The sequence below is a fragment of the Phalangium opilio genome, unplaced genomic scaffold (assembly GCF_054372755.1).
Source record: "Phalangium opilio isolate 3A_F unplaced genomic scaffold, DU_Popi_V2 ptg000037l_1, whole genome shotgun sequence".
NCBI classification, from domain to species: Eukaryota; Metazoa; Arthropoda; class Arachnida; order Opiliones; family Phalangiidae; genus Phalangium; species Phalangium opilio.
The window spans coordinates 4,123,758-4,150,428 of record NW_028324160.1 but is presented as its reverse complement, the minus strand read 5'-3'; the positions used below and the strand labels follow the sequence as shown (position 1 = coordinate 4,150,428).

The window sequence follows — 26,671 nt, the reverse complement described above, 5'->3', positions numbered from 1 at the left end:
AGGACTATGGTAGCAGTACATGTCAGAGCTTTAAAAATAACCCTGAAAAGTTGGATTTAATATCCCGTTGGGTTTTTCCGCTGATTATGATCAGTTTTTCAGTCATTTATTTTGTCATTCTTTTCGACAAATCAGAAATACTGTTATCTTAATTACCATTAAAATATAAAAACAAATGTGTAAAGAAACACTTTACCTAAACGCAATAGAAAATTTGCCTCATTGCCGGTTAAAACCGGCTCAGCTCTCACACTCATAACAATTACCAAATTTAAGAGAATTTTTCGCATCTTGGCTAAATAGATAATACTAAAAATCTGTCTTAGTCGACAAAGACTGGAAAAAGTAAAAGATAGGATTAAATAAATTAAGTTCATATACTGAAATTTTTCACTTTAATGTCACACACCAAAATTTCATTTGTCGAAATCATATTATCAAAACATTCTGTATTATTTTCGAAAAATCACGTATGAAGAAGACAGATTATTCAATTTATATAACGTTTCGGTATTAATAATATTAGCATGAAAAGGATTAGAATAGATAGCTTTGTAAGGAGGATATGGGTTATTTTCAAGGTTTCTGTTTTCGAACTATGAAAGAAAGGGTGTTTCAACGTAACTAAATAAAACCGAAGGACGAAACTTCATCTTTCTTCACGACTGTCCATTTAAATGCCGCTGTAGGGTGCTTTCGCTCTATGTCTGCACTTATACAACCAAGGTTCCATTGGTTCCCACTTTTGCGTCGACTATTGATAATTATTAAGTCAATAGTTTATTTTCGATAAAGGGACTATAAAAATCTTTTACATGATATTGCTTGTTATGAAAACTATTTTATAAGTTGCAGTTGAAGTAGTTTTGGCGTGACGTTTACTTGCTGCTTTACGAAGAACACACTGTAGAGCAAACGGCTGTTACGAAACACTTAAATGGACACCCACAAATTGTGCTGTGTCTCTTTAATTTTAATTGGGCTTACGCTCCACTATTAAAGCGTATAGTATTTGAATTAAACGTTACTATTCTTTAAATATCCATAATCAGCAATATTTTCTTTTCAATCAAGGACTACAATGGACAGCAAGCGTAAATGCAAATGATGTCGCATGTGTTTGTTATTTTAAGGGAGCTACCTTAGATAAGACTTCAAACTGGTTTTAATGCATAGTAATGCTTAGAAACGATCCCATGCCTTCAACCGGGAACCTATACACTTAAAGCTTAGGACAACCTTATTATGCAACTGATGCGAAATTGAGGAGTCCGAACTCTGAGTACGACATGTTTGGCCCTTCTTAGTACGATGCACCATTTTGCTTAGGTCAGTTAGGTCATTTCTTTCTTCTTAACTCGTTACTAATTGACTCAGCACACTCAATCTCTTTTCATAGCCCACTCGATCCACACTAGGCAAAAGAAGCTCGCGACCGATAGCGTGGAAAGAGTGGGCTATGATCTCAGAGTCTCTCTTTGTTCAAGCCTCGCTGCTGAGAGTACCCCTTGTTTAACCTTTCTCCGTTAAAAGAATAAATTACATTTAGAACGCGATTAATTGTGATTAAAGTGAAAACAGTTTCATTTCAGAAGTGTTTCTTAAAACTATTCAAATTGAAATTACATTAGTTCTGATATATTTGACCGGATTGGTTTGCAAACTTTGTAAAATTTAGTCTAAGCATTTGCTTAAAACAAATAAGGCGTTTCTCGATTGTAAAGGTAAGACATCGTTCACTGGGTTTCGTGTTTCAAAGATAATTTATTCATTTTCGATTTACAGTTAAATGCATTTTAGCGTGAATTTATATTTTTGTTTTGATTAATTGTTGGGCTTATTTTACTTTGAATGAAGCCACGTTCACTAGCGTAAATATTTCCCAACAGACTACAGCTGGTACGTTTGCTATCTATTTGCGTAAAACAAAAACAAATATCCATTTTAGTAAACAATCATTGGTATGAAATTTCGGGCTTTTCTATTGCCAGGCCTATCGTAACATTGTTAGTACGACAGCAGTTACCACAAATACAAGTGGATTTTTTGTTCCGAATCTTAAATTTACTTCGAAACGGTATACGCACTAAATACCCTCAAGACCGAAACCCCAGGTCATAATCCCCACTATTGAAAAAAAAATAAAATACACCTCCTTAGACAAAATCCCCGGTCGTTTTCCCCCATTCTCAAGGCAAAATCCCCCGGTCATTTTCCCTCATCCTAGAAGAAAGTAAAGCCGCCCCCCAATCTCATTGCAAAATCCTCTGGTCCGTTTCGCCTATCCTAGAAGAGAGAAAATCCCCATTCTCTAGGCAAAATCCCCGGTCATTTCCCTCATCCTAGAAGAAAGTAAAGCCCCCCATTCTCAAGGCAAAATCCCCCGGTCATTTCCCTCATCCTAGAAGAAAGTAAAGCCCCCCATTCTCAAGGCAAAATCCCCCGGTCATTTTTCCTCATCCAAGAAGAAAGTAAAGCCCCCATTCTCATTGCAAAATCCTCTGGTCTGTTTCGCCTATCCTAGAAGAGAGTAAACCCCCATTCTCTAGGCAAAATCCCCCGGTCATTTCCCTCATCCTAGAAGAAAGTAAAGCCCCCCATTCTCAAGGCAAAATCCCCCGGTTATTTCCCTCATTCTAGAAGAAAGTAAAGCACCCCATTCTCAAGGCAAAATCCCCCGGTCATTTTTCCTCATCCAAGAAGAAAGTAAAGCCCCCATTCTCAAGGCAAAATCCCCCGGTCATTTCCCTCATCCTAGAAGAAAGTAAAGCCGCCCCCCAATCTCATTGCAAAATCCTCTGGTCCGTTTCGCCTATCCTAGAAGAGAGAAAATCCCCATTCTCTAGGCAAAATCCCCGGTCATTTCCCTCATCCTAGAAGAAAGTAAAGCCCCCCATTCTCAAGGCAAAATCCCCCGGTCATTTCCCTCATCCTAGAAGAAAGTAAAGCCCCCCATTCTCAAGGCAAAATCCCCCGGTCATTTTTCCTCATCCAAGAAGAAAGTAAAGCCCCCATTCTCATTGCAAAATCCTCTGGTCTGTTTCGCCTATCCTAGAAGAGAGTAAACCCCCATTCTCTAGGCAAAATCCCCCGGTCATTTCCCTCATCCTAGAAGAAAGTAAAGCCCCCCATTCTCAAGGCAAAATCCCCCGGTTATTTCCCTCATTCTAGAAGAAAGTAAAGCACCCCATTCTCAAGGCAAAATCCCCCGGTCATTTTTCCTCATCCAAGAAGAAAGTAAAGCCCCCATTCTCAAGGCAAAATCCCCCGGTCATTTCCCTCATCCTAGAAGAAAGTAAAGCCCCCATTCTCAAGGCAAAATCCCCCGGTCATTTTCCCGCTATCCTAGAAACACCTCACTTCGATAGACTATTGGATTTCTTACTTACGGTTTCAGTGTTACTTTTGCCAATTAATACTAAAAAAAATTCCTTTTTATATAAAAATATTTTATTATCATAAGCAATTATGTGTTGAACTCCTTAAGGTTTTGAAATATGTAGAGCGCCAATAAATTGATAAGAGGCAAACAAGATAGAGACTGCGGCAGTTTTAATAAACGTCCTGCATGGTCTTGCTCCGGGTGCTTGTGAGTGCTTGTAGGTACTTGTGGGGGCTTGTAGGGGCTTGTGGGGTCTTGTAGGTACTTGTGGGTGCTTGTGGGTACTCGTGGGTGCTTGTAGGTACTTGTAGGTACTTGAAGGTACTTGTGGGTGCTTGTGGGTACTCGTGGGTGCTTGTAGGTACTTGTAGGTACTTGAAGGTACTTGTGGGTACTTTTCCGGGTGCTTTTCCGGGTGCTTGCCCCGGGTACTTGTGGGTGCTTGTAGGTACTTGAAGGTACTTGTGGGTACTTTTCCGGGTGCTTGCCCCGGGTACTTGTGGGTGTTTGTAGGTACTTGTACTTGGGTGTTTCTAGGTACTACGCATTTTAGCCCTAATTTTTTATATTGGACTTTGTCGTGATTCACGCCGTTAGAGGGATATTAAGCAAGAAAAACATGGCGTTTGAGCTCTTGTAGGTGCTTTGCCCGGGTGCTTGTAGATGCTTGTGGGTGCTTGTAGATACTTGTAGGTGCTTGTGGGTACTTGTGGGTGCTTGTAGGTACTTGTGGGTGCTTGTAGGTACTTGTGGGTGCTTGTAGGTACTTTTGGGTGCTTGTAGGTACTTGTGGGTGCTTGTAGGTACTTGTAGGTACTTGTGGGTGCTTGTAGGTACTTGTGGGTGCTTGTAGGTACTTGTGGGTGCTTGTGGGTACTTGTGGGTGCTTGTAGGTACTTGTGGGTGCTTGTAGGTACTTGTGGGTGCTTGTAGGTACTTGTAGGGACTTGTAGGTACTTGTGGGGGCTTGCGGGTACTTGTGGGTACTTGTGCGTGCTTGTAGGTACTTGTGGGTGCTTGTGGGTACTTGTGGGTACTTGTAGGTACTTGTGGGTGCTTGTAGGTACTTGTGGGTGCTTGTAGGTACTTGTGGGTGCTTGTGGGTGCTTGTGGGTTTATGTAGGTACTTGTGGGTGCTTGTAGGTAGCACCTTAATTCTAATGTTTAGAGGAGTTTTTGATTATTTCCAACACATTGCGTTCAATTTTTATCATATCCTGTGCTAGGTTTGTGGTAAAGATTATCTATACAATATGTTAATGAATGATGTTATTCTATAGTTTAGCTTGAATACCAGTAACTAAATCAAATACCTATACAATTCATAGCAATTTAAAGCAATAAACGAACGGCAATGTGGACTGTGGAAATAGCAAACAACGTAACCTTCCGTTTATAACGTGGTTACGTTGAGAGAATCTGTGATGTAAACATGAAAATTATCTGACTAATTAAATTATACAACGACACTGTCCTCTTGGATTAATCAGTACCACTGTTACTTGTGAATTAAACAATCCACTGTTGGTAACAAATAGTTTATAAAATTATAACGTAACATCACAGTATGACTGATTCAATAGGATCAAAATTGTTTTAACGAATAATCTGGTCCTCTACGTTGGTTTAGTTTCAGGAATTATACCACACACCTTCACAATTAGTAGCCTTTTGGTGAGATTAACAAATAATGAAACCGTGTATACCTGCCCTCAAATGATAATGTTGAATTAAAAGCGCTAACGTAAACACCACTCTCTTAACTGACGTAGGGAAAACACATTGAACATTTTGTCATCTTTCCTGTAATATTTTGAAGTTGAATTCTTCACAGGGTGAAAACACTACCGTTGATTTCTAAACCATAATAATTTGGATAGATTACTTAAAACTAGAAGCGCCAACAAACAGTCATGATGAATACAGTATAAAGTTACGTAGCGTAAAACCTAGGCCCTAGAGTTAGGATTTGTAGCATGAATCGAAGCAGACTGCGTATTTTTGTAATTCCAATCCAAAACAGTGCTGGAAATAAGCTTTCTTATAATCTTTAAAAGGAAAGACACTATAAACACTATATTACATAGACAAACTAGAACTTAAGCCTTGGCCGTAAAGAACGTCGAAAAGCTTACTTCAAAAGATATAAAAACCTCTATTAACTGTAATTATTTACCTGAATTACTTTTCTAGACGAAAATTCGACCTGATAACGACGTATTTCTTATTAAGGGTGCTACAGTTAATTAGAAAATACATATAAAGGTGCTCAAGCTCGGATGAAATACCAGCGTCTACTGCTAAGAAATTAGGAAAATCAGCAAGAAACCCAACATTTGAAATTTGTCAACGTAACTTGTTAGCACCCACAAACCTAGGCCCTTCTAGTTGTCAACGAGAACGAAATGAAGAAATAGGTATAAGCGCGCTCTAAGGTTAGGCTAACATCTGACCCAAAAGTAATTTTTTGACGTACTATCTTAATTAGTTAAATTACAAAAATTAGAATTCATTAATTAAAAATCGAAACAGGTAAGTTTCTCATTTAAGAAATGCTTGTTAATTTAGAAGTATTCCGAAAACTAACTTCGCTATAGTTTTTCCGTATGGCCGGCTTCAATTGCCTTAAAAAACCGAAAATTTTTAATGCTTTTTCTATTGGACGCTAACCCTAAAAACTGTGAATTTTCCTTTAACATTACGGAAGGGTGTCATGTCATATCTACAAGGGCCTACCGGCCCTGTAGAATTAAGGAAACTTGTCAGGCACTTTGGGATGTTCTGCAGCCTTTATATTTATCGGTTATTATTCTTCTAACTAATACCCATTCCGAATATCTCTGATTTTATAAAAATTCCTAGCAACCCACTGAAAATACTTGGAGGTTAGCCGAAGCGGACTTTAGGACTCGATGGAATTATCCTACTTCAATCTCAAGTTTCCTAGCTAGTGGTTTTTCTTAAATATTTAATTACATATAATTAATATTAATTATTTTCTTTGCCAGCTATGTACACTAGCATACGTTACATCATTTAAAGGCAATACAATTATGATATAAGAAATACATAATTAATATAAAGGTTTGAATCCGAGCTTATGCCTTCAGTCGCCATTCAGAAAATATCCATGTATATGTGACCCTGAATTACCTTTACACTATAACTGTATCACACCTTCCTTAACAAGGGGAAGCAAAGTTTAGTATCGGGAAATCTAGAGTGGTTGATCTCTTGCTTACTATGCGAACTCTCACGATCCCGAAAGCAGACACTAAAAGGCGAGATGGAAGGCAAACTGGTACCCTCGTCTTGTAAGCCCACAACAGACACTAAAAGTTGAGATGGAAGGAAAATTTTACTCTCGTGTCTTTCCGTCTCTTTTACATCGAAGTGGTGTATTGCTTACCTTGTCTGAAAATGATTCAAGCTCGGGGTAATTAAGGAAAGGTTTACCAGTTTCAAATGTGCCGCAAATATTTTTGATGGCACGAAAGTATAATTTAGACGTGTATGTGGGATTTATTTCACACCTAATGCGGTAGCACAAAATACCTTTAAAAGTATATTTTCGAACCTTTTTGGGTGTTAAAAGGTACCCCTTTCGGTAATAAGGAGTACCTTTCACAATTTTAAAGTTTTATTCCGACCTTTGTTTTGAGGTTTAAATGATACCCATTACGGGATCATAAAATACCTTGTAGTCCTCAAAAGTACGTTCTTCAAGAGGTATTTCAGAGTACCTTTACACAATGGTATTTTGTAGTACCTTTATAGGTACAGTCTGTTATAAAAGTCTTTGCCCGTTGATTTTTTTTCCGAAAATTTTGAATAATTCAAAAACCGTTGATCTCAGAGAATTGATATTTGGCAATATGATAGATATTTTAGTTCTCCATCAAATGAGACCAAATTTGAGGTCGTAGGTCGAAGCACCTGCTAAAAAAAGCGAATTTTTCGAAAATCTGAAAATGTTCAACTTTTTAAATATTAGTATTTGGAGAAAATAAATGGGATTTTCGTTATCAGGGGGGTCAATTTATATGTAGAAAGTGTCTTCAATTTCCTTATATCTTTAATATTTCGCAAGATATTTCAATTTGTTTAAATTTATAAAATTGAGAACCCTCTAAGTTCCACAAAAAGTGAAAATGAAAACCGTTTACCCAGATATCTAGAACATCCCATATAGGGTATTTCTACCTATCTTTTTGTTGATATGACGAATTAGTAAGTTCCAGCTAACTTTAACTTTTCATTATGTTTAAAGGGATACATAAATGTTCTAGTTTTAAGAATTTAGTCTTTCACTTCAATATTACCTGGCCGTTGTAAATGTCACACGGAATTTTTTTTAAATATAAAGACTAATTTCCCATTGGTTTAGTAGCCGGGCCTGAAATAAGGTAAAATTATTATATAACGTGTGTCCAGTAACCCCTCCTTTGACTGGAAAATATATAGAACCCTGTCCTCCGGAATGTCCAGAAATAGTGTCGAAACCTAATAGTCAAGCTATCTCAACTTCGGAAATATTTATCGGTCAAAATGTCAAGTGACCTTAATTTTAAAAAAAAATATGGGGCATTTTCAAATTTAATTGGACAATGTCCTGTGTCCTGTGCTTATTCCCGGCCCTGTTAAGTAGTGTTTACCTGTTTGGATTAAATCTCGTAATCTAAGCTGCAAAATCCCCCGGTCATTTTCCCTCATCCTAGAAGAACGCAAAGCCCCCCCATTCTCAAGGCAAAATCCCCTGGTCATTTTTCCTCATCCTAGAAGAAAGTAAAGCCCACCCATTCTCAAGGCAAAATCCCCCGGTCATTTTCCCGCTATCTTAGAAACACCTCACTTGGATAGACTATTGGATTTCTTACTTACGGTTTCAGTGTTACTTTTGCCAATTAATACTAAAAAAATTCCTTTTTATATAAAAATATTTTATTATCATAAGTAATTATGTGTTGAACTCCTTAAGGTTTTGAAATATGATGAGCGCCAATAAATTGATAAAAGAGGCAAACAAGATAGAGACTGCGGCAGTTATAATAAACGTCCTGCATGGTTCGTGTGCCGAAATTACCAAGATCTGCTTAACATACTTTATAAAGTTTTAGTTCAATAGCTCAAGTTGCTCAACTCGGCTCGCATTTTGGCCTGATAAAAACACTGAAACTAATGAATATTTTCAAAATTTTTAAAAACTGAGTTGAACTACTGCTGACCAAAGGTTCTCAACCGGGTTCAAATCGGGGGGCTTGGAAGGCCAGTTCAACGTCTGTATTCCCTCACCGTTCAAGAAGGCCGTTACGACCCTGGCAGTGTGCGCTGGACAGTTGTCTTGCATGAAATGGAAACTGAAAACCAAAAATATTTATAAAACATCATGGTCCTTCGGGGAAAACATTAAATTAATAATACTCTCCTGCATGTTCCAATTCGTAAATTGCGGCTGCCGATGGAATCATGGCTTCCGGCAAAACGTTTATGTAAGCGCTACCGGCCAACCTGCCCTGGATATGGTGGAGGATTCCGGCTTGATTGTTTCCCAAGTAACACCACTGAAGCGGCCACTCGTCTTAGTCTCTTCGATGTTCTGCTGTTGCGCTCTTTGGGAGCGCCTCCTGGATACCGACACAATTGGCGCGGAAGAAGAGCTCTGGAAGGTCTAAAATGGATATCTCAAAGTGAGCGTTTAAACGCTTATTGAAGAACAACTACGATATATTACTTTTTCGCGAGAAAAGAGATATTTCTCCAAAGTTTCTCTTGGCCAAATAAACAACTCTCGACAAAACTCCATTCGCTCTCGTCTGTGCCTTGCCGTTAACATTGGTTTACATAAAGAGCGTCGTCGTCTCACACCATGTTTCTTGAGGTTTTGCCACGGGGTGGGAACCGACAGACTGCTACCGGTAATATCTTCCCACATATGTCCAATATTTCGAAATGAAAGCTTCGGCCTGCGAAGAGCCTCTCTTGCCAGTCTTCGTCCCTGGACATCATTTAATACCGGTGGTCTACCTTCTCGTGGCAAATCCTTCACAACGAGAATTAACAGAGTGATTATTGGCTATTTACAACGAAAATACTAATTGAACCACGATGAAATAAATAGAGAAATATATTCTCTTTTCTGACGAAAAAGTATTATATAGTAGTTGTTGTTCAATAAGCGTTTAAACGCTCACTTTGAGATATCCATTTTAGACCTTCCAGAGCTCTTCTTCCGCGCCAACTGTGTGGGTTTCCAGGAGGCGCTCTCAAAGAGCGCAACATCGGAACATCGAAGAGACTAAGACGAGTGGCCGCTTCAGTGGTGTTCCTTGGGAAGCAATCAAGCCGGAATCCTCCACCATATCCAGGGAGGTCGACCGGTAACGCTTACATAAACGTTTTGCCGGAAGCCATGATTCCATCGGCAGCCGCAATTTACGAATTGGAACATGCATCAGAGTATTATTAATTTACTGTCTTCGCCGAAGGACCATGAGGTTTTATAAATATTTTTGGTTTTCAGTTTCCATTTCATGAAAGACAACTGTCCAGCGCACACTGCCAGGGTCGTAACGGTCTTCTTGAACGGTGAAGGAATACAGACGTTGAACCGGCCTTCCAAGTGCCCCGATTTGAACCCGGTTGAGAACCTTTGGTCAGCAGTAGTTCAACTCAGTTTTTAAAAATTTTGAAAAATATTAATTAGTTTCAGTGTTTTTTATCAAGCCAAAATGCGAGCCAAGTTGAGCTATTGAACTAAAAATTTATAAAGTATGTTAAGTAGATCTTGGTAATTTCGGCACACGAACCATGCAGGACGTTTATTATAACTGCCGCAGTCTCTGTCTTGTTTGCCCCTTTTATAAATTTATTGGCGCTCATCATATTTCAAAACCTTAAGGAGTTCAACACATAATTACTTATGATAATAAAATCTTTTTATATAAAAAGGAATTTTTTTTAGTATTATTGGCAAAAGTAACACTGAAACCGTAAGTTAGAAATCCAATAGTCTATCCAAGTGAGTTGTTTCTAGGATAGCAAGAAAATGACCGGGGGATTTTGCCTTGAGAATGGGGGGAGGGCTTTACTTTCTTCTAGGATGAGGGAAAATGACCGGGGGATTTTACCTTGAGAATGGGAGGAGGGCTTTACTTTCTTCTAGGATGATGGGAAATGACCGGAGGATTTTGCCTTGAGAAGGGGGGCTTTACTTTCTTCTAGGATGGGGGAAAATGACCGGGGGATTTTGCCTTGAGAATGGGGGGGGCTTTACTTTCTTCTAGGTTGAGGGAAAATGACCGGGGATTTTGCCTAGACAATAGGGGGTTTACTCTTTTCTAGGATAGGCGAAAAGGACCAGAGGATTTTGCCTTGAGAATGCGGGAAACGACCGGGGATTTTGTCTAAGGAGGGGTGTTTTATTTTTTTTTCAATAGTGGGGATTATGACCTGGGGTTTCGGTCTTGAGGGTATTTAGTCCGTTTACCGTTTCGAAGTAAATTTAAGATTCGGAACTAAAAATCCACTTGTATTTGTGGTAACTTCTGTCGTACTAACAATGTTACGATAGGCCTGGCAATAGAAAAGCCCAAAATTTCATACCAATGATCATTTGAAAATACTGTTTTCACTCATGATCCATACAAGACATTCAGAAATTGAACGTCACAGCAAAGAGAATATACCAAGAGGAGCAGAAACTTTGGAAATAAGGGCCGGCTCTGAATTTGGAGAAACTAGTTCCGGTTGTTCACGTGACCGTGTCGTCTGCTTATAAACATATTCCTTCGAGAATGGATCTGTCGGTAAACCTCGGCGGTGGGTTAGAAAATATGGAAGGTAAGTTTGTTTAAAGGGACTAGATTAATTATTTCTGCCAGAAATATTAAGAGTCATTAAATAATAATAACATTGTCATCATTTAGAGTTCTATGGAATCCTTGTGGTTGAATGTTTGGTGCAACTTGAAGCCCAGAAAGATGAATTTTATACCGAGGATTCTGAAATCATTCACTCTTTTTTTTCTGAAATAAACAAATCGGAAATCATTACACCTACCATCGTAGAACATCTAGAAGAAGAAATTTCTTGCTTTAAATTGCTTGAAAGCAAAACAGAAGGCGCCTTTTTTAACATTGTTTTGAAAATAAGTTTCAAAGAGCGAAATGAGGATCTATTAAGATTAACAATTGGCTCGCTATGCCCAAACTTCAGGCTACTTTCAGTGCCGTTTCAAAAATCTTTTATGCAAATGTTGTACCGAAAGTTTTTTTCCGCGGTTATTGCCTTGGCTGAGATTGGTATAGAAGAGTTGAAACAGAAAATAGAAGAAAATAAGGCCAAAGAAGCATTGAAAGCTGAAGATGAAAATACTGAGACGATAATAAATTGGCGGGAGATTGAAAAAAGAAATGGTATTCCCAGAAATGCAGATGTTTTGAGATATGTAGCTGGATATTTGGGGAGGTCACTGAAGTGGAAGAACTGTCCAGAAGATATTGTTAATTGCAAAATAAAGAAAGATCAGACACAAAGCCAACCGCCGTTGAAATCCGAACGCTGGATCAACATACTGAATCGAGGTGGATTATTTCACGTTGAAGATTGGTTTTTTGCCTTGGTCATTAGAATGAAAAATATTTCAGATAGTCATTATTCACAATCAATAGAAAAAATAAGAAGGCAAAATATTAAAGATAACGCTAGGAAAGAAATTCTCAAAGACAGGCTAATTTTAGAAGAATGGACGAAAATTGTAGTAAAGGATGAAGATCTGAAATGGCTTAGGCACATAACAGAAACATTTTTAAATACACGAGGAAAGGTTCTGGTTAAGGACATGTTGGAACATTATCAAAACGATACCAAAGAAGCTGTTAAAGCTAAAAAAGCATTAAGAAAATCAATCAAAGAAAAAAGTGATGCTGCGATTTCAAAATTGAAGGAGATTTCTCAAAACATAGAAGGCAATAAAGCTTCTTGTAAATCAAAAACACTATTCCGTAAGGCAGATAAAGCTAAGCCACTGGTTAAGCTGTCCCCAGAACAGAAAGAAAATTCGCCACAAATTCTTAAAGCCAAGAAATTAAAATGTGATAAAATTATTCCCTCAACAAAATGTCAAGATCGTCAAGAAGTTCCTAATCCCCCAAGAAAATGTCAAGATCCTCAAGAAGTTCCTAATCCCCCAAGAAAATCTCAAGACGATCCTATTAATTCAAATCATATTTTAAAGGATGATATAGTTTCATCACAAAGCAAAAGTGATATTTTTAACTCTAGTCATAGTAGTCACAAAAAATCGCTTTCCACAAAGAGACGAGTAAACAGTTTTGTGTCATTGACCCAGGTTGAAGGAACATTCAAAACGGCTACTCGCAAAAGCGCTCGAATTAGTGAAAAATTGTCTCAGTATAAAATAACAACGAATTAAATTTTAAATCCAATGTTAAGTCTGTTTTTTACTTATTTTTATTAAAATTTATTCTGGTTATAATGTGTTTACTCGTGTGATAGTAAAAATAAATTTTTTTAATTGACTCCTTTGTCAATTTCTGTATTTCCTCCTAATGCTTCTAAAACAAACCCTTTAAGGGATTCAAGCTTGTCTATATTGGATTGGTACAACCATACAGATGGATTACTATTTCTTCCTCCGGCGGCTCTCATTCTCCCAAAATATTGTTCCAGGGGATCTTGGTTTAAATGTTGTGTAAGAATGTAGGGTGCACCTTTCTTTAATAGGAATTTAACAATTGCTACAGTTGACTTGGCTAGTTTAAAAAACGTGTTTAGATTACTAATTTATAAAGATTTTGTTAACTATATTACCTGTCATTTTCAAGCCCTCAATGGTTTCTTTGCTTAGTAGCATTTTTGCCTTTTGAATAGCAGAAAATTTGCCGGGTCGATTAAAAACATCTTCTTCCCAATCATCAAGATACTGGATGAAATCCTCTTCCAACCACTATTATTTAAAATAATTATCATTAACCGTTGTGCATGCCTACAAAAAAAAAGAACAGGGTTTACCTTTAATCTTTCATCATTTATGGAAGTGAATGGTACCTTATCCTTCTTCCTCTTTTGCAATCCATCTTTGCAATTCTTGACATTGCATATGTCAAAAAATTTGTTGAATATACGAATGAAATTAACGGTTTCTGGATACGTATTATGTCCAAAGCAATGCTCAATAGCAGAAGCGACGGTTTCGCTGAGTACTTGCACAGCGTAGTTAACTTTCATTTTGGCATATGAATTTAAAAAAACGTGAGCGTAGCTCAATTTGGAAACGTGCTTAAACTCTCCTTTGCGCCGCAACTGATAGTAGTACAGTTTTAGTATGACACTCCATGAAATGTTTTCATTATTTTTCCACATATTTCGTATTTTGGAATCTTTAACACTATTGCTAAAACAGTTTCGTGTAGTTTTTATTAGGTGAGGTGCATCTGATATGAAGTAAATATTTCGCTCTTCGTCATTAGCAAACAAATTTGGTGCATAAAATGTTATTGGGGTACCGTCTTCACTAATTTGCGCTGCTGATTCAGCACACATCTTAAAATATTTTCGATTTGACGAACAACCATCACCAACAACTCCGAGTATGCGAAACCCGCAATTTTCAAGTTTTTCTACTGCTTCTTGCATTAAGCTGTATATTTCTGTGCTACTGGTTCCAGTCGTTGCAAAATGCGCGAAAGGGATTTTTATATCGTTGGTAATACCTCGCAACATTAGTTGTAAAACCTGGGTTGCTAAAGGTGGTGTTTCGTTTCCAATAACTGCTCTTTTCTTCTCATCAAGGGTATTCATATCATAATTGATGTCTTTGAATCCAGTTAAAAATCCATTATTTTTATGACACATTAAGTCTTCCTTGATTTTCATTTCATCAAGTAGAATTACAAAATATCGGTCCCAGGCTGGTCGATTCAGAATATTAGTTGTTTTCATCATTTCAGCAAATTTTTCCTTATGAAAACCCGTTTTAGAAGTCACAATGTGCTGTTCATTATATAAAGTTCTTGTACTTGGTAAATAAATGCATCCTGACTTTCTAAGTACTTCATACGCTGATTTTGATTTGTTTTTCAAATAGCAACACCACTTTAAAAATGTTTTGTCCCATCTCATGCCGTATTTCGATCTATGCATTGCTTTTAATTGTTGTCTAAGAAACACTGCTGTAAATGATCCAGTTGGTTCCATTTTTAATTTGTCTTCAAATATTTTTTTCATGGATAAAATAGCAGCTTTCGTTTTTTCGCAGTTTGAAGACATGGTGATATGTTTCTTCAATACCGAGGTTCTTCTCTTTTTCTTTTGTGAAACATGATTAGAAATTGTAGAGTGTCGAATTTCTCTTAAGCGCCGTCGATATCGACCACAAGGATAACACCTTTTTCTAGTCGCAGGAATTAAACGGTCACAATCCTCACTGAAAATTGCCTGTACTTTATCGCAGTAGTACCCCTTTCGGTTTTGTTTACTCTTGCGTTTTTTATTAAATGAATCAATAAGATTTTTTTCCTCATTTCCAATACAAACGTTAAATTTCTTTAGTTTTCTTAGCAGTTCATAAATATCACCATTGTCATTCAAAACAAAATTTGGGTAAATGCCACTTAGATTCATGCATTTTTCTAAAGATATTACCGATACTTCTTTATTATTCGTGATAGTACATTCAATAATTGCCGAGCCCTTTAGTATTTTCCTAAACGTAACTCTTTTTTCAAAAACTTCCAAAGCCCATCCGATTTGAGGGGTTATGGTTTTCAAATCGAAAACAGTTTCAAGGGTGTGATTTCTACTTTCACTGGGTGGATTGACTTGAGTCTTTATAATATCAGGAGATAAAACATCAACTAAAGGAACTGGATCTGGATTTTCAACTGTAGGGCCACAGAAACCGTGGAAATGGCGAGCGCATAACTGACTGGATTTTGTAATATCAGCTAATGTAATGAAAGAACGGCCACATGCCTCAATCCATCTCTCACATTTTGCTCGCTCCCTAATCGGTGATGGAAATCGTACAAAACTGTCTTGAAGCGAACATGTTTGCATTTTCTTTATATTTTTGGGGCCTTGTCTCAAACAAGCACCGTAACAACACCGATATCTTGGAGAAGACATTTCAATTTTATCAATCACCTGCATGATTTATAGTTTTAAAAGATTCATTACTAATCTATCCTCAATAGATAACAATACTGAATATGTTAACATTTACCAGTAAGTTCCTATGGTTTTACATATTTTCTCTGATATAACAGCCTAAAAACGCTTAACTAAACACCAAAGATATCTAAAAAATAAGTTTCAATTCACGTATTCTTAAAATTATCAAATTAAAATCATTTTTAATTACCTTTTGTACGTAAATGGTCAACCCAGACAACATCAAAAATAAGCAGACCGTGCAGACGACATAATTTAACCAATAAAAGGCGTCGCTGCTTAGCCAATCAACACAAACCGGATCTAGTTCCTCCAAAACCGTGGCCGGGCTTTTCAAAAGCCTTGTGAAAGGCTAAACTTTCTGCTCCTCTTGGTATATTCTCTTTGGTCACAGCAATCGTAAATTTAAACATTATTTCCATGAATAAGTTAGTGTGGTGTGTAAGGATTTCAAACTAGTCTAGCTACGCGGCGTTATTCGGGTGTAAAAATTTACTTAAACCAGGTGTTTGACAACTCTCAAATTCAAAATAACAATGCTTAACCAGGGTTTATTCATAAAACTGATATGATGCGGGTCTATAATAGGACGTTCCAAAGAGAGTGAATAACTAGACATTCGTAGACCCAGCCTCAGCTAATCCATATGTGAAGTCATCCTCTATTGTTAGTGGTCAAATTGGGTAACTAACCGTGTCTGTGCATAAAGACTAAATAAACTAAAATTGCAACTAACTTTTCAAATATAAGATCACAGCTACTTATGAACCTTCACCTTATGGGTTATATTTGGCTTGAGTAGACCGACTGTTCTGATTATTCATGGTGAAGTCAAAATTTCGTGAAGCTCGGTCATTAACAGCAGCTTAGATTACGAGATTTAATCCAAACAGGTAAACACTACTAAACAGGGCCGGGAATAAGCACAGGACACAGGACATTGTCCAATTAAATTTGAAAATGCCCCATATTTTTTTTTAAAATTAAGGTCACTTGACATTTTGACCGATAAATATTTCCGAAGTTGAGATAGCTTGACTATTAGGTTTCGACACTATTTTTGGAAACTCCGGAGGACAGGGTTCTATATATTTTCCAGTCAAAGGAGGGGTTACTGGACACACGTTATATAATAATTTTACTATTATTTCAGGCCCTGCTACTAAACCAATGGGAAAGTAGTCTTTACATTTAAAAAAATTCCTTGTGACATTTACAACGGCCAGGTAATATTGAAGTGAAAGACTAAATTCTTAAAATTAGAACATTTATGTATCCCTTTAAACATAATGAAAAGTTAAAGTTAGCTGGAACTTACTAATTCGTCATATCAACAAAAAGATAGGTAGAAATACCCTATATGGGATGTTCTAGATATCTGGGTAAAAGGTTTTCATTTTCACTTTTTGTGGAACTTAGAGGGTTCTCAATTTTATAAATTTAAACAAATTGAAATATCTTGCGAAATATTAAAGATACAAGGAAATTGAAGACACTTTCTAAATATAAATTGACCTCCCTGATAACGAAAATCCCATTTATTTTCTCCAAATACTAATATTTAAAAAGTTGAACATTTTCAGATTTTCGAAAAATTCGCTTTTTTTAGCAGGTGCTTCGACCTACGACCTCAAATTTGGTCTCATTTGATGGAGAACTAAAATATCTATCATATTGTCAAATATCAATTCTCTGAGATCAACGGTTTTTGAATTATTCAAAATTTTCGGAAAAAAAATCAACGGGCAAAGACTTTTATAACAGACTGTACAAACCAACAGATTATATTCAAATATCTATGAGTAGTTACAATTTACCATTAAGAAACAAGTTAGAAATATCTTTTCAAAGAGCGGATCAAATGGATATTGATTCGATATTTGAACAAATAGCCGAGATATTGTACGATGATGAGCTAGAGAAATTTTTCATGGGTCCTATAAATATAACGTTTCATGTGGTAAGGGTCCCTGAAGGTCACGGTCGTAAGAGACCGGGTGGGCTTAAGCCTTACAATTTACTTTGTCGCGATCGAAGGGGAATTACTCGTATAGTAAATACCGATGTATTGTGTTTACCACGTGCCTTGGCTGTCGCGAAAGCGCATTGGGAGTATAAGAATGACAATACCAACGATACGTTTATTAAACGTCATTGGGAAAAGATTAAAAACCGAGGGCCTCTAATCCGTTAAAGAAAGACGTAGCGCTCAAGCTTTGCGTCAAAGCGGGAGTCAGACCTAACAAAGATTCCGGTAATGCCGAATCCCTCGTTAAATTTAGAAACTGTTTAAATCAGTTTTCTATATTAATATATAAATTCGAAAATAACGTGCCGGTATTAGCACTGGGGGAAATTGACGACGAGAGACCCAGGTTGTTTCTCTTAAACGAAAAAAATCATTATAACGTGATAACGAATATTAGACCCCTTTTTGGACACGACAGGTTTTGTTTTAAATGTTTAGTTCCTTATTGGCAATATAAAAATCATCAATGTAACGAGTTCTGTTACAGATGCCTGAGTGATAAAAATTGCGAGGGCGAAAACCTTAATTGCGATAAATGTTTAAGGGCGAGGAATGTTTTCAAAGTCATTTACAAGTCCCTAAACCTCTTTGCGAAAAATTATTTCACTGCCCAGATTGTTTTAAGGTCGTAGAATATAGTAAAAGAAAGAAAAACTTACGTGCGGGGAAATGTATTGTAACGTATGTGGGAAATATCAGGGTCCCGACCATCTCTGTTACATCCAACAAATCAAAGATATCCCGATTTTAGCTTCGTCCGCGAAGAAAAGACAAACTAATCTACCGAGTTTCGTCTTGGTGTTTTTCGACATAGAATCGATACAAATAAAACGGTACGAAGAAGACGGTAAAGAGAAAGGATTCGAACATCAAGCGATACTACTTATTAGCCAAATTGTTTGCGAAAACTGCGTCGACGAAATAAATTTAAGATTTTGCGCGTTATGCGGTCAATTTGGAAATAGAGAAAGAAAATTCGCGGGATCGAATCCTATACACGGTTTTATAGAGTACATAAGAACCATGGCCGACGTTAAAAACGTCGTTATAGGTAGCCATAACAGTAGTAAAAACGACCAGCAATTTTTAATTAAGAGAAATAATGGGGCACGATGAAAATTGGCAGCCGGAATTAATCATGAATGGAACCGAGGTATACCAGATCAAACTTTACAATTTAATTTTCTTGGACTAGTACAAATTCGTCCCAGTAGCTCTGGCTAAATTTCCCGCCACTTTCGGCTTTAGAGAGGATGACGAATCTAAGGGGTATTTCTCCCAGTTTCTATTTAACGTAGTGGATCATAATTTTGAAATTGACAATCAAGAACCGACTAATTACGTCATAGAGAAAGGATTACCCCCTAAAGAAGCCTATCGATGCGAAAATTTTACCTCGAAAAATTACGAATCGTTTCTTTAATGGTATAACGAAGATACCCAATCTGAAAATGGTTTTAATTTTTTAAAAGATCTTAATAAATATTAATCAAAAATGTCTTGATTAGAATCAAGTCCTAAAAAGTATCGATAAGACTGAGGTTATCACTTGACTGAAGGATCAGATATTAATTTTTCTTTTAATTGAAACTTAAAGGCATGCTTAAGAAAAAGCAACGTTCCATTACCGTTTTCCGTTGAAATAACTTATTTTACAGGTAATCAATTTCAAAAATTTACTTATCTCGGGTTTTCGGGCACAATTCCATTCCCCCAAAACATTTTATCATTACATTAATTACTTTTGAGAGAGTATGTGTATGACATTGAGTTTTAAAAGGTTCCCTCATTTGTGCCCGGCATGCTTCGCAGTGGATACGTTTTAAAAAAATGGCGGAAAATTAAGTAGGGACAGTTAGATTTTTACTCGTGGTTATGCAAAATGATGTAATGTCTAGTGTACTTCAGTCAACAGTCATACTGTTCATTCTCATAGCTCAGGACATGATTAATGCTGCTCACTATTTCTCTCTCTAGTTTCAAACAATGGTTAGAGACCATTCAGTGCCGCAGTTCGCACATGAATATATTTCAACTACAGTTTACATCAATTCTCCGTGGTCGTACTATTAGCGGGTTAAGCACTAATTTGTTCAGAACATGTCTCGAAAGTGTGCTTGTTGTAAGTTTTTAAAGCAGTTTTGACAATGTGTGGGTAATTTTCCACATCGTGGGAGATTTAGGTTTGGTTTTAGGCTCTGTGGGGAAAAAGTAATATTTTTCCGAAATTAATCAAATGTCGGAATTTTCTGCAAAATTTTCAAAAATGCACTAATTTTTAACTGCACAGTTAAAATTAGTGCATTTTCGAAAATTTTATCCGGTTTAATAATTTCAAGCGACATTTTGAAATAAATTCGGTGATTTTAAGTTTGGCACTGAAAAAAAAAAGAAAGCATATTTTGAGAATTTTAAAGCTTTATAGCATTTGTACATATTGTCAAAGCCATGCGGAGTGATATTCCATATTAAACTTAGTATGATAAAATAGTCCAGATAAATATGACTGTAAAAAAGGGGGTGTGGGAAATGCGGCAAATTTTTAAAATGGAAGTGGGAACATCCACTTTCTAACATTAGCAACACTGATTTGAAGGTTTTGGTCATGGCTAAACAGACCGCTCATTCAGTTTTTTATTGTTTTAAAGCTTATTTTGACACGTTATCTCTCAAAAGTAATTAATGTAATGATAAAATGTTTTGGGGGAATGGAATTGTGCCCGAAAACCCGAGATAAGTAAATTTTTGAAATTGATTACCTGTAAAATAAGTTATTTCAACGGAAAACGGTAATGGAACGTTGCTTTTTCTTAAGCATGCCTTTAAGTTTCAATTAAAAGAAAAATTAATATCTGATCCTTCAGTCAAGTGATAACCTCAGTCTTATCGATACTTTTTAGGACTTGATTCTAATCAAGACATTTTTGATTAATATCTGCTCCTTCAGTCTTCATTTTAATTAAGATTGTTAAGAAACTGTTTTACATTTTCAAAATCTACACTAAGCAGAAACATATATAAAGGGGACCGTAACTTTAGCTCAACAGTCATTTATTTATAATGATACTCCAAAAAATAAAAACGTAACTCATTGTATTCTTATTGTAATTAACATAATACAATTTTTTACAACCCTTTATTGAAACGCGAGGCGCTCCCCTAAAAATTCCACAAATCGGACCAAATTGACAGTTTTACACAATTTTTTAAAACGCTGATTTATGTCTGTTTAACCTTTAGCTCAAACTTTTCATAAGCCCAATATGAAATTAGGATATCCTTAAAACTTCTCAAAGACGATCCGAGATTATCAATTTCGAACTTTTTTGTAGCATTAACTAACGTCTGTTTGATATTAAGCTTATAAACCTTAAACACAATATAGTCAGGGCAATGCCGACTCAATTTATAAGGGCTACCATAAAAGTCCACAAAGGTGATCCAAGATTGTTAATACGCCTAAAAAGTGCCCTCTTCAAAATATGTAGCCGGGGAAAAGAGAGCGTGATCGAGTGAGCTATGCTAGTGGGTATTTTGGTAGTAAGTAACGGGTTACCTAGGAGGAACGAGTTCCATCCTCCTAGGGGTTACTTCCCTCTTCCAAGAACGGGGGTTGGGACTCCAGGCATAGCCCGCTCCATCACGCACTCGACAACGCAAAGCAACTCGCGCCAGCGTGGGAAATAAGGCGGTAACACAGGGCAAATGACGAGTTTAAAAATTGCCTGGTACAGTTCAAAAATTAAATCGGAGGGGGGTCAGTGGTCCACGAGACTACTAAAAAATTCAAGGGTAACCAGAGTCCAGACATTAACTCAACTATTTTAATTACACACTTCTTTAGCTTAGCAGACGACGTGCTCTGGCCAATGGTCACGGACTAGTTTATTTATTCCAAGTCAGGAGGGTCTCTGGCCTAATGTCCAGTTTAAAAAAATCCTTATTTCCCACCCTGACTCGCGCTATAGCGCAAGCAGCTTGCGACGTGTTGCGCGTGATCGAGTAGGCTATGGTCCGGTCAAAAGAAATCTTCAGTTCAGCGTTGTAAATAAGGCGGTGGCACAGGGAAAATGACCAGTTTAAAAATTAAATCGGAGGGTGAGCAGTGGTCCACAGGACCACTAAGGAAATTCTAGGGTAACCAGGGTCCAGACATTATCTCAACTATTTTAATTACCCACTTCTTTAGTTTAGCAGACGCCGCGCCCTGGTCAATGGTCATGGACCAGTTCTTTATTCCAGGGCAGGGGGGTCGCTGGCCCAATGTCTAGTTTTAAAAAAATCCCTATTTCCCACCCTGCTTCAGTTGGGAGTCCTGGAGCTCCTAAAGTCCAGAGATGCATATGACAAGGATTCATTTCTCATAAGCGAGAATGGCCAACTTTGTTGTGTTAGAGACAGCCTGGCAGCCTGGTATTTTTTTACTTCTAAGTCAGCTGGGTTTTCACCTTTAAAAGTTAATACAGCCCTTTGAATTTAAATAATTAGAAATGAGAAATGTTATTAAATGAATAAATCTATACGGTTGCAGTTGTGTCAAAATGAGAGCAATTAAATATGTGTCTTTGATATTTAGCTCTGATAATTTCAGAAAATTAATAAAAAGTAGTGTTATGTATTTAACCAGAATTTATTTTATTGAAATTTATTAATAATTATTTAATTAAATAAATTGTAATACTATTTTATGTTTTAAATTTTACAAATAAAATTCAATATAGTAAACATAGGGCAAAGGTTATATTGTATTATAAATAGCCAGTGGGATTGATTTTAGCTATATCGCAATTAGAGCTCGACATTTTATTAATTGGGAAATAATGCACACACTTTACATTTAAATTTTAGAAGTTAATTTATTATTTACTTTTTGTATGTAATATTCAGCATTAATTTGACTAAGACAATTAACTAATTACCTACGAGGAATTAACTAGTATATATGGTTAAAATTATAATTTAATCGTTTCAAAACTAATATGGTTTTGAACCGGTTTTTGTGATTTAGTTATTAAAATTTGTGATTATTGATTGGTCAATATTGAAAATCAACCAATGGTGGAACTAATTTTTTTTTAAACTCAATGAAACTGAAATATCAATGAACAATCTACTGAAAGAGGTATCAACCTATTATTTTTTTCAAAAGAAGGTAAATAAGGATTAGATGGCCGCTTGCTGCTTCAAACAAGATTTTTAATCACGAAGAGAATATTTTTTTAATTTTGGTCAAATTTTAGATATTCGGTAACCGAGTTGATATGAATAAAGCTGTTTTTGCTCATGTCTATTTTAAACTTTAATCACAGATTTCGCTTACCATTTTACAAGCATAATAAACACTACTGAAGGACGCAAATCTATCTGTCATCGGTAACGGTGAACAATATAGCAATTTGCCCAATTAATCAGTTTGAACTTCATTTGCACATTTCTACTCGTTAATTTGAAATGTTGCGAGAAATTTGAATGGAATATAAGTAGTTATCTCTTTCAGAAGATAATTGTTGATGTTGATATTAAAATTCATTGAGTTAAAAAAATTGGTATCAGTATTTCAATTAAGCTTTAATATCAACATCGGTTAATTTACGATATGGGCTCATGATGTTAGTTTGTTTATAAGATTAAATCGTTACTTCAAGTGTCACAAGACAATATCTACTCCAAAATCGAGTGTTAGTAACTTTAAAACCATCTCCTCGTCACAGGATATCCGAGGGTGAATTTATTATATCATTGATAGGTGATAATATGACAAGGCGCAATAGCTCAGTCAAGTTTTGGCAAGGCCTAATACCGTTTTGCTTGGCTGCATGTCGCCGTCAAATTCCTTTTAAAGCATAGATCATATAGTATCCACCCTTGATTTTCATTTCGCAACACACGTTGGATTCGTAAACCTCGACACGTACTACGATTAGAAGCATTAAAATGCAAACACAACAACACACTGAGCGTATACATTTTAGTAAATAACAATTCTCACTACAGCTGTTTTCGAGGCTGAAGGAGCGACCGCGGCGATAAAGGAAAAGCCTCCAGCGGAGTCCGGCCAGTAACTTAAAGGGGGTAGTTTCGAGGGAACGAAATTCAAATGCAAGGCGCGTTCCATCAACAAAAAACATTGAATTCGTTTTACGCAATTATAATATTAAAATTTTATACAATTAAATAATATTTAAGAAAACTAAGCACTACTTTCAAAGTCTAAACTTTAAAAATTCGACGATACGAGAAGGCGAAGTAACGGGCAACGAGAGGTAAACAATTTTTTTAAATGGCAAAATTAACGGTAAGCCAAGGCTTAGCGCAATTTCACGGGTTTCACCGCCTTAAAAAAAGTGCCAAGTTTAGAAATAGATTGTGGGACAATAAAAAGTTGGAAAATTATGAAATTGGGCTTATATTAAAGCTTGAAACCTACTTTATATTATATTTAAAATCCATCCATGAGCAAATCCTCAAAATATATGAAAATGACAACGAAAAAGGACCCACTCTCAAATTTTTTCACCTTAAAAAAATGGCGGCCACAAACGGGGTGAAAAAGGGGAAAAGAGCTATTAAAGCAGTCTTATTTCACTATCGATAGGCCATTTCAACCAAAAGGCATTAAGAAAAAACAATCGGATTAATATGACGCAACTAAACGCAAAAAAAGGCCAATTTTGGTCGCGCTGATATTTTCTAGTAAATCAGTCTATCCATGCTTAAATAACGCAGATTGGGGTAATTTTGAAAATTTAAAATTAAACATACTTAAACTTAAAATTAATCAATGAAAGCTAGAAAGCACAAATACTAAATATGAGGCTTTCATTTGAAACCGTTTTCAAATCAAACAAACGTATAGTTATTTCATGACGGCTTCCACAAAAAGGCTATCTGTTAAATTTTTCCCATGTTATTTCTATGGAAAATTTCAGGATTTTCATCAAAATATCGTAAAATTTTTATGGAAATGAAAACCACCCTTAGCAACTTTATTTTTTATAAGAAAAACTAATGGATGGATCTTTTTGAAATTTTAACCACATATTTAGGGCCCGAATTGTAGTTCTGTGGAATTTTTTCAAAGCAGTTAATACGATACAAAAAAAGTTATAACCAATCAAAAAACCATCCTTATACATTGAAGTCGGTATGAGGTCTTATCTAAGAGAGCTATCGCTCTCATAGAATTGCTCTATTGACGTTACTATCTTAAGAAAAGGTTGCATGATATTACGTAAACTTTTAATAGATAGAGTCGGTGTAGATCCGTTTTGTTGCGGGGCGGTGACAATGCCAGGGGTTTGTAGTCACGTCTATCGCAAAACCTTTTTAAAAAAAGATACAATAGGTATAATACCCAAGAATTTATACCGCCTTAAAGAAAATCAATCTCGCGTGGCGATTGAATGGTTATTATGGTCAAGCCATAAAAGAAACATTCCAATTCAATCGGCGTATACGGGGAAAGAAGCGAGAGTCCTCAATTTGAAACCAGTCAAACACGAGAATGAAGTGTTTGAATATTGCGGATGTTGCTTCCACGGGTGTAAAGTTTGCTTCCCTTTAAATAGACATAAACCTATATCGGCTGATCCGGGCCAAATTTAAATACTAGATGGGTCCGCACAATGAAAATAATTAACAAGCTGGAATCGTTAAATAATATAAAATTGTCCACTATTTGGGAATGCGAGTGGAATATAGAAAAGAAAAATAATCCCGAAACTGACGAGTTTCTCTCGAACGAGAACTTATTAACTAAAATTAAAGAGCCCTTGAATCCTAAAGATAGTTTTTTCGGAGGTCGAGTAAATTCTTTGAAAACATTCCACGAAACAAGGGGTACCGAACAGATTCACTATTTAGATTTCACATCTTTATATCCCTATGTAAATAAATGTAAAAAGAACGTGTTAGGTCACCCCAAAATACTACTCGAGAATATACCCGACATTTTTGAATTTGAAGGGTTACTAAAATGCGATGTTTTGCCCCCGTCTAGCCTTACCACCCGGTTCTTCCGGCTAAAATTAACAATAAATAAGTTTTTACATTTTGTTACACGTGTTGCAAAACTAAAAATCGAGAGGAATGTATCCACGAGCCCCACGAAAGGCAATTAAACGGTACTTGGGTTATTAACGAACTTAGACACGCGGTTAATAGAGGCTACGCAATTTTAAAAAAGATTGGGTTTATGAAATAACCGAATACGACAAAGTCACCGAAAAGGGGGCCTATTTCAAGAATATATCGATACCTTTTTAAGATATAAAACCGAGGCTAGCGGTTTTCCATCAAATTGCAACACCGAACAAGAGAAGCGAGAATACGTTAAAAATTACAAATTAATGGAAGGTATCGATTTGAATCTAGACAATATTAAGAATAACGAGGGGTTAAGATCATTGGCAAAATTTATGCTTAATTCTTTATGGGGAAAATTCGCGCAAAGAACTGTTTTAACCAAAACGGGAGTTTTGAAAAATGGTCGAGAGTTATTCGAATTATTAATAAATCCCGAAATCGAAGTTAGAAGTATTATGAATATAAACGAAAAGACGCTTCTAGTTAAATAAATCTACACAGTAAAAAATAATTCTTTTCAAATTGTTTAATTCTGGTCTAAAAATTATTGAGATACCTTAAAGGGATTGATTATAGCGCGTCAATGGTTTAAAATGAATTTTCACTTTTTCAGCGGACCCATAGTGGTTTAGTTTTATTATCATTATGCCATTTATGGTTTGAAAATATATCGAGACCGTAAATGGTATAAAGTCATATCATTAAGGGAACCTGCTTTGGTTTAAAAACTTGCCAGTTAGGTTCTGAATTAAAAGCAAAAACGGTTTCAGACTAGAATGAAATAGCTAAAGTTTTATGCTTGCTTTGGTTTAAAACTTGCCGATTTTGTTCGGAATCAAAACGATAAATGCTTTAAGACTAGATTGTAAAGGGTTTAATTTTAATCCCGCTTTCGTTTGAAAACGTACCATACACATTTTTAATTTCAACCATAAAAGGTTTTAGACTATAGATTGCATTTAGAGGGCTGCAAAATGAAAAAA

The 26,671-nt window shown here is 36.2% G+C and overlaps 1 protein-coding gene and 1 long non-coding RNA gene across 3 annotated transcripts; one reads left to right on the top strand and one right to left on the bottom strand.

The window, feature by feature from the left end:
• The first annotated feature begins 11,059 nt into the window (after positions 1 to 11,059).
• Positions 11,060 to 12,921, top strand: LOC149683429 (uncharacterized). Of its 2 annotated transcripts, XM_089871242.1 has the most exons (3): positions 11,060 to 11,221; positions 11,308 to 11,964; positions 12,028 to 12,921. In XM_089871242.1, the coding sequence occupies exons 1-3, from the start codon at positions 11,176 to 11,178 to the stop codon at positions 12,813 to 12,815; spliced, it is 1,491 nt and encodes a 496-aa protein (XP_089727368.1). In that variant the 5' UTR covers positions 11,060 to 11,175; the 3' UTR covers positions 12,816 to 12,921. The 2 variants fall into 2 exon arrangements, with proteins under 2 accessions (XP_089727368.1, XP_089727367.1); XM_089871241.1 differs by having other exon boundaries at positions 11,308 to 12,921.
• A 9,518-nt stretch (positions 12,922 to 22,439) lies between these two features.
• LOC149683428 (uncharacterized) lies at positions 22,440 to 24,783 on the bottom strand. Its single transcript, XR_016384156.1, has 2 exons — positions 24,031 to 24,783; positions 22,440 to 23,937 (listed from the first exon to the last, which is right to left on the bottom strand). It is a non-coding gene; the product is annotated as an uncharacterized LOC149683428 (long non-coding RNA).
• Between the last annotated feature and the right edge of the window lie 1,888 nt (positions 24,784 to 26,671).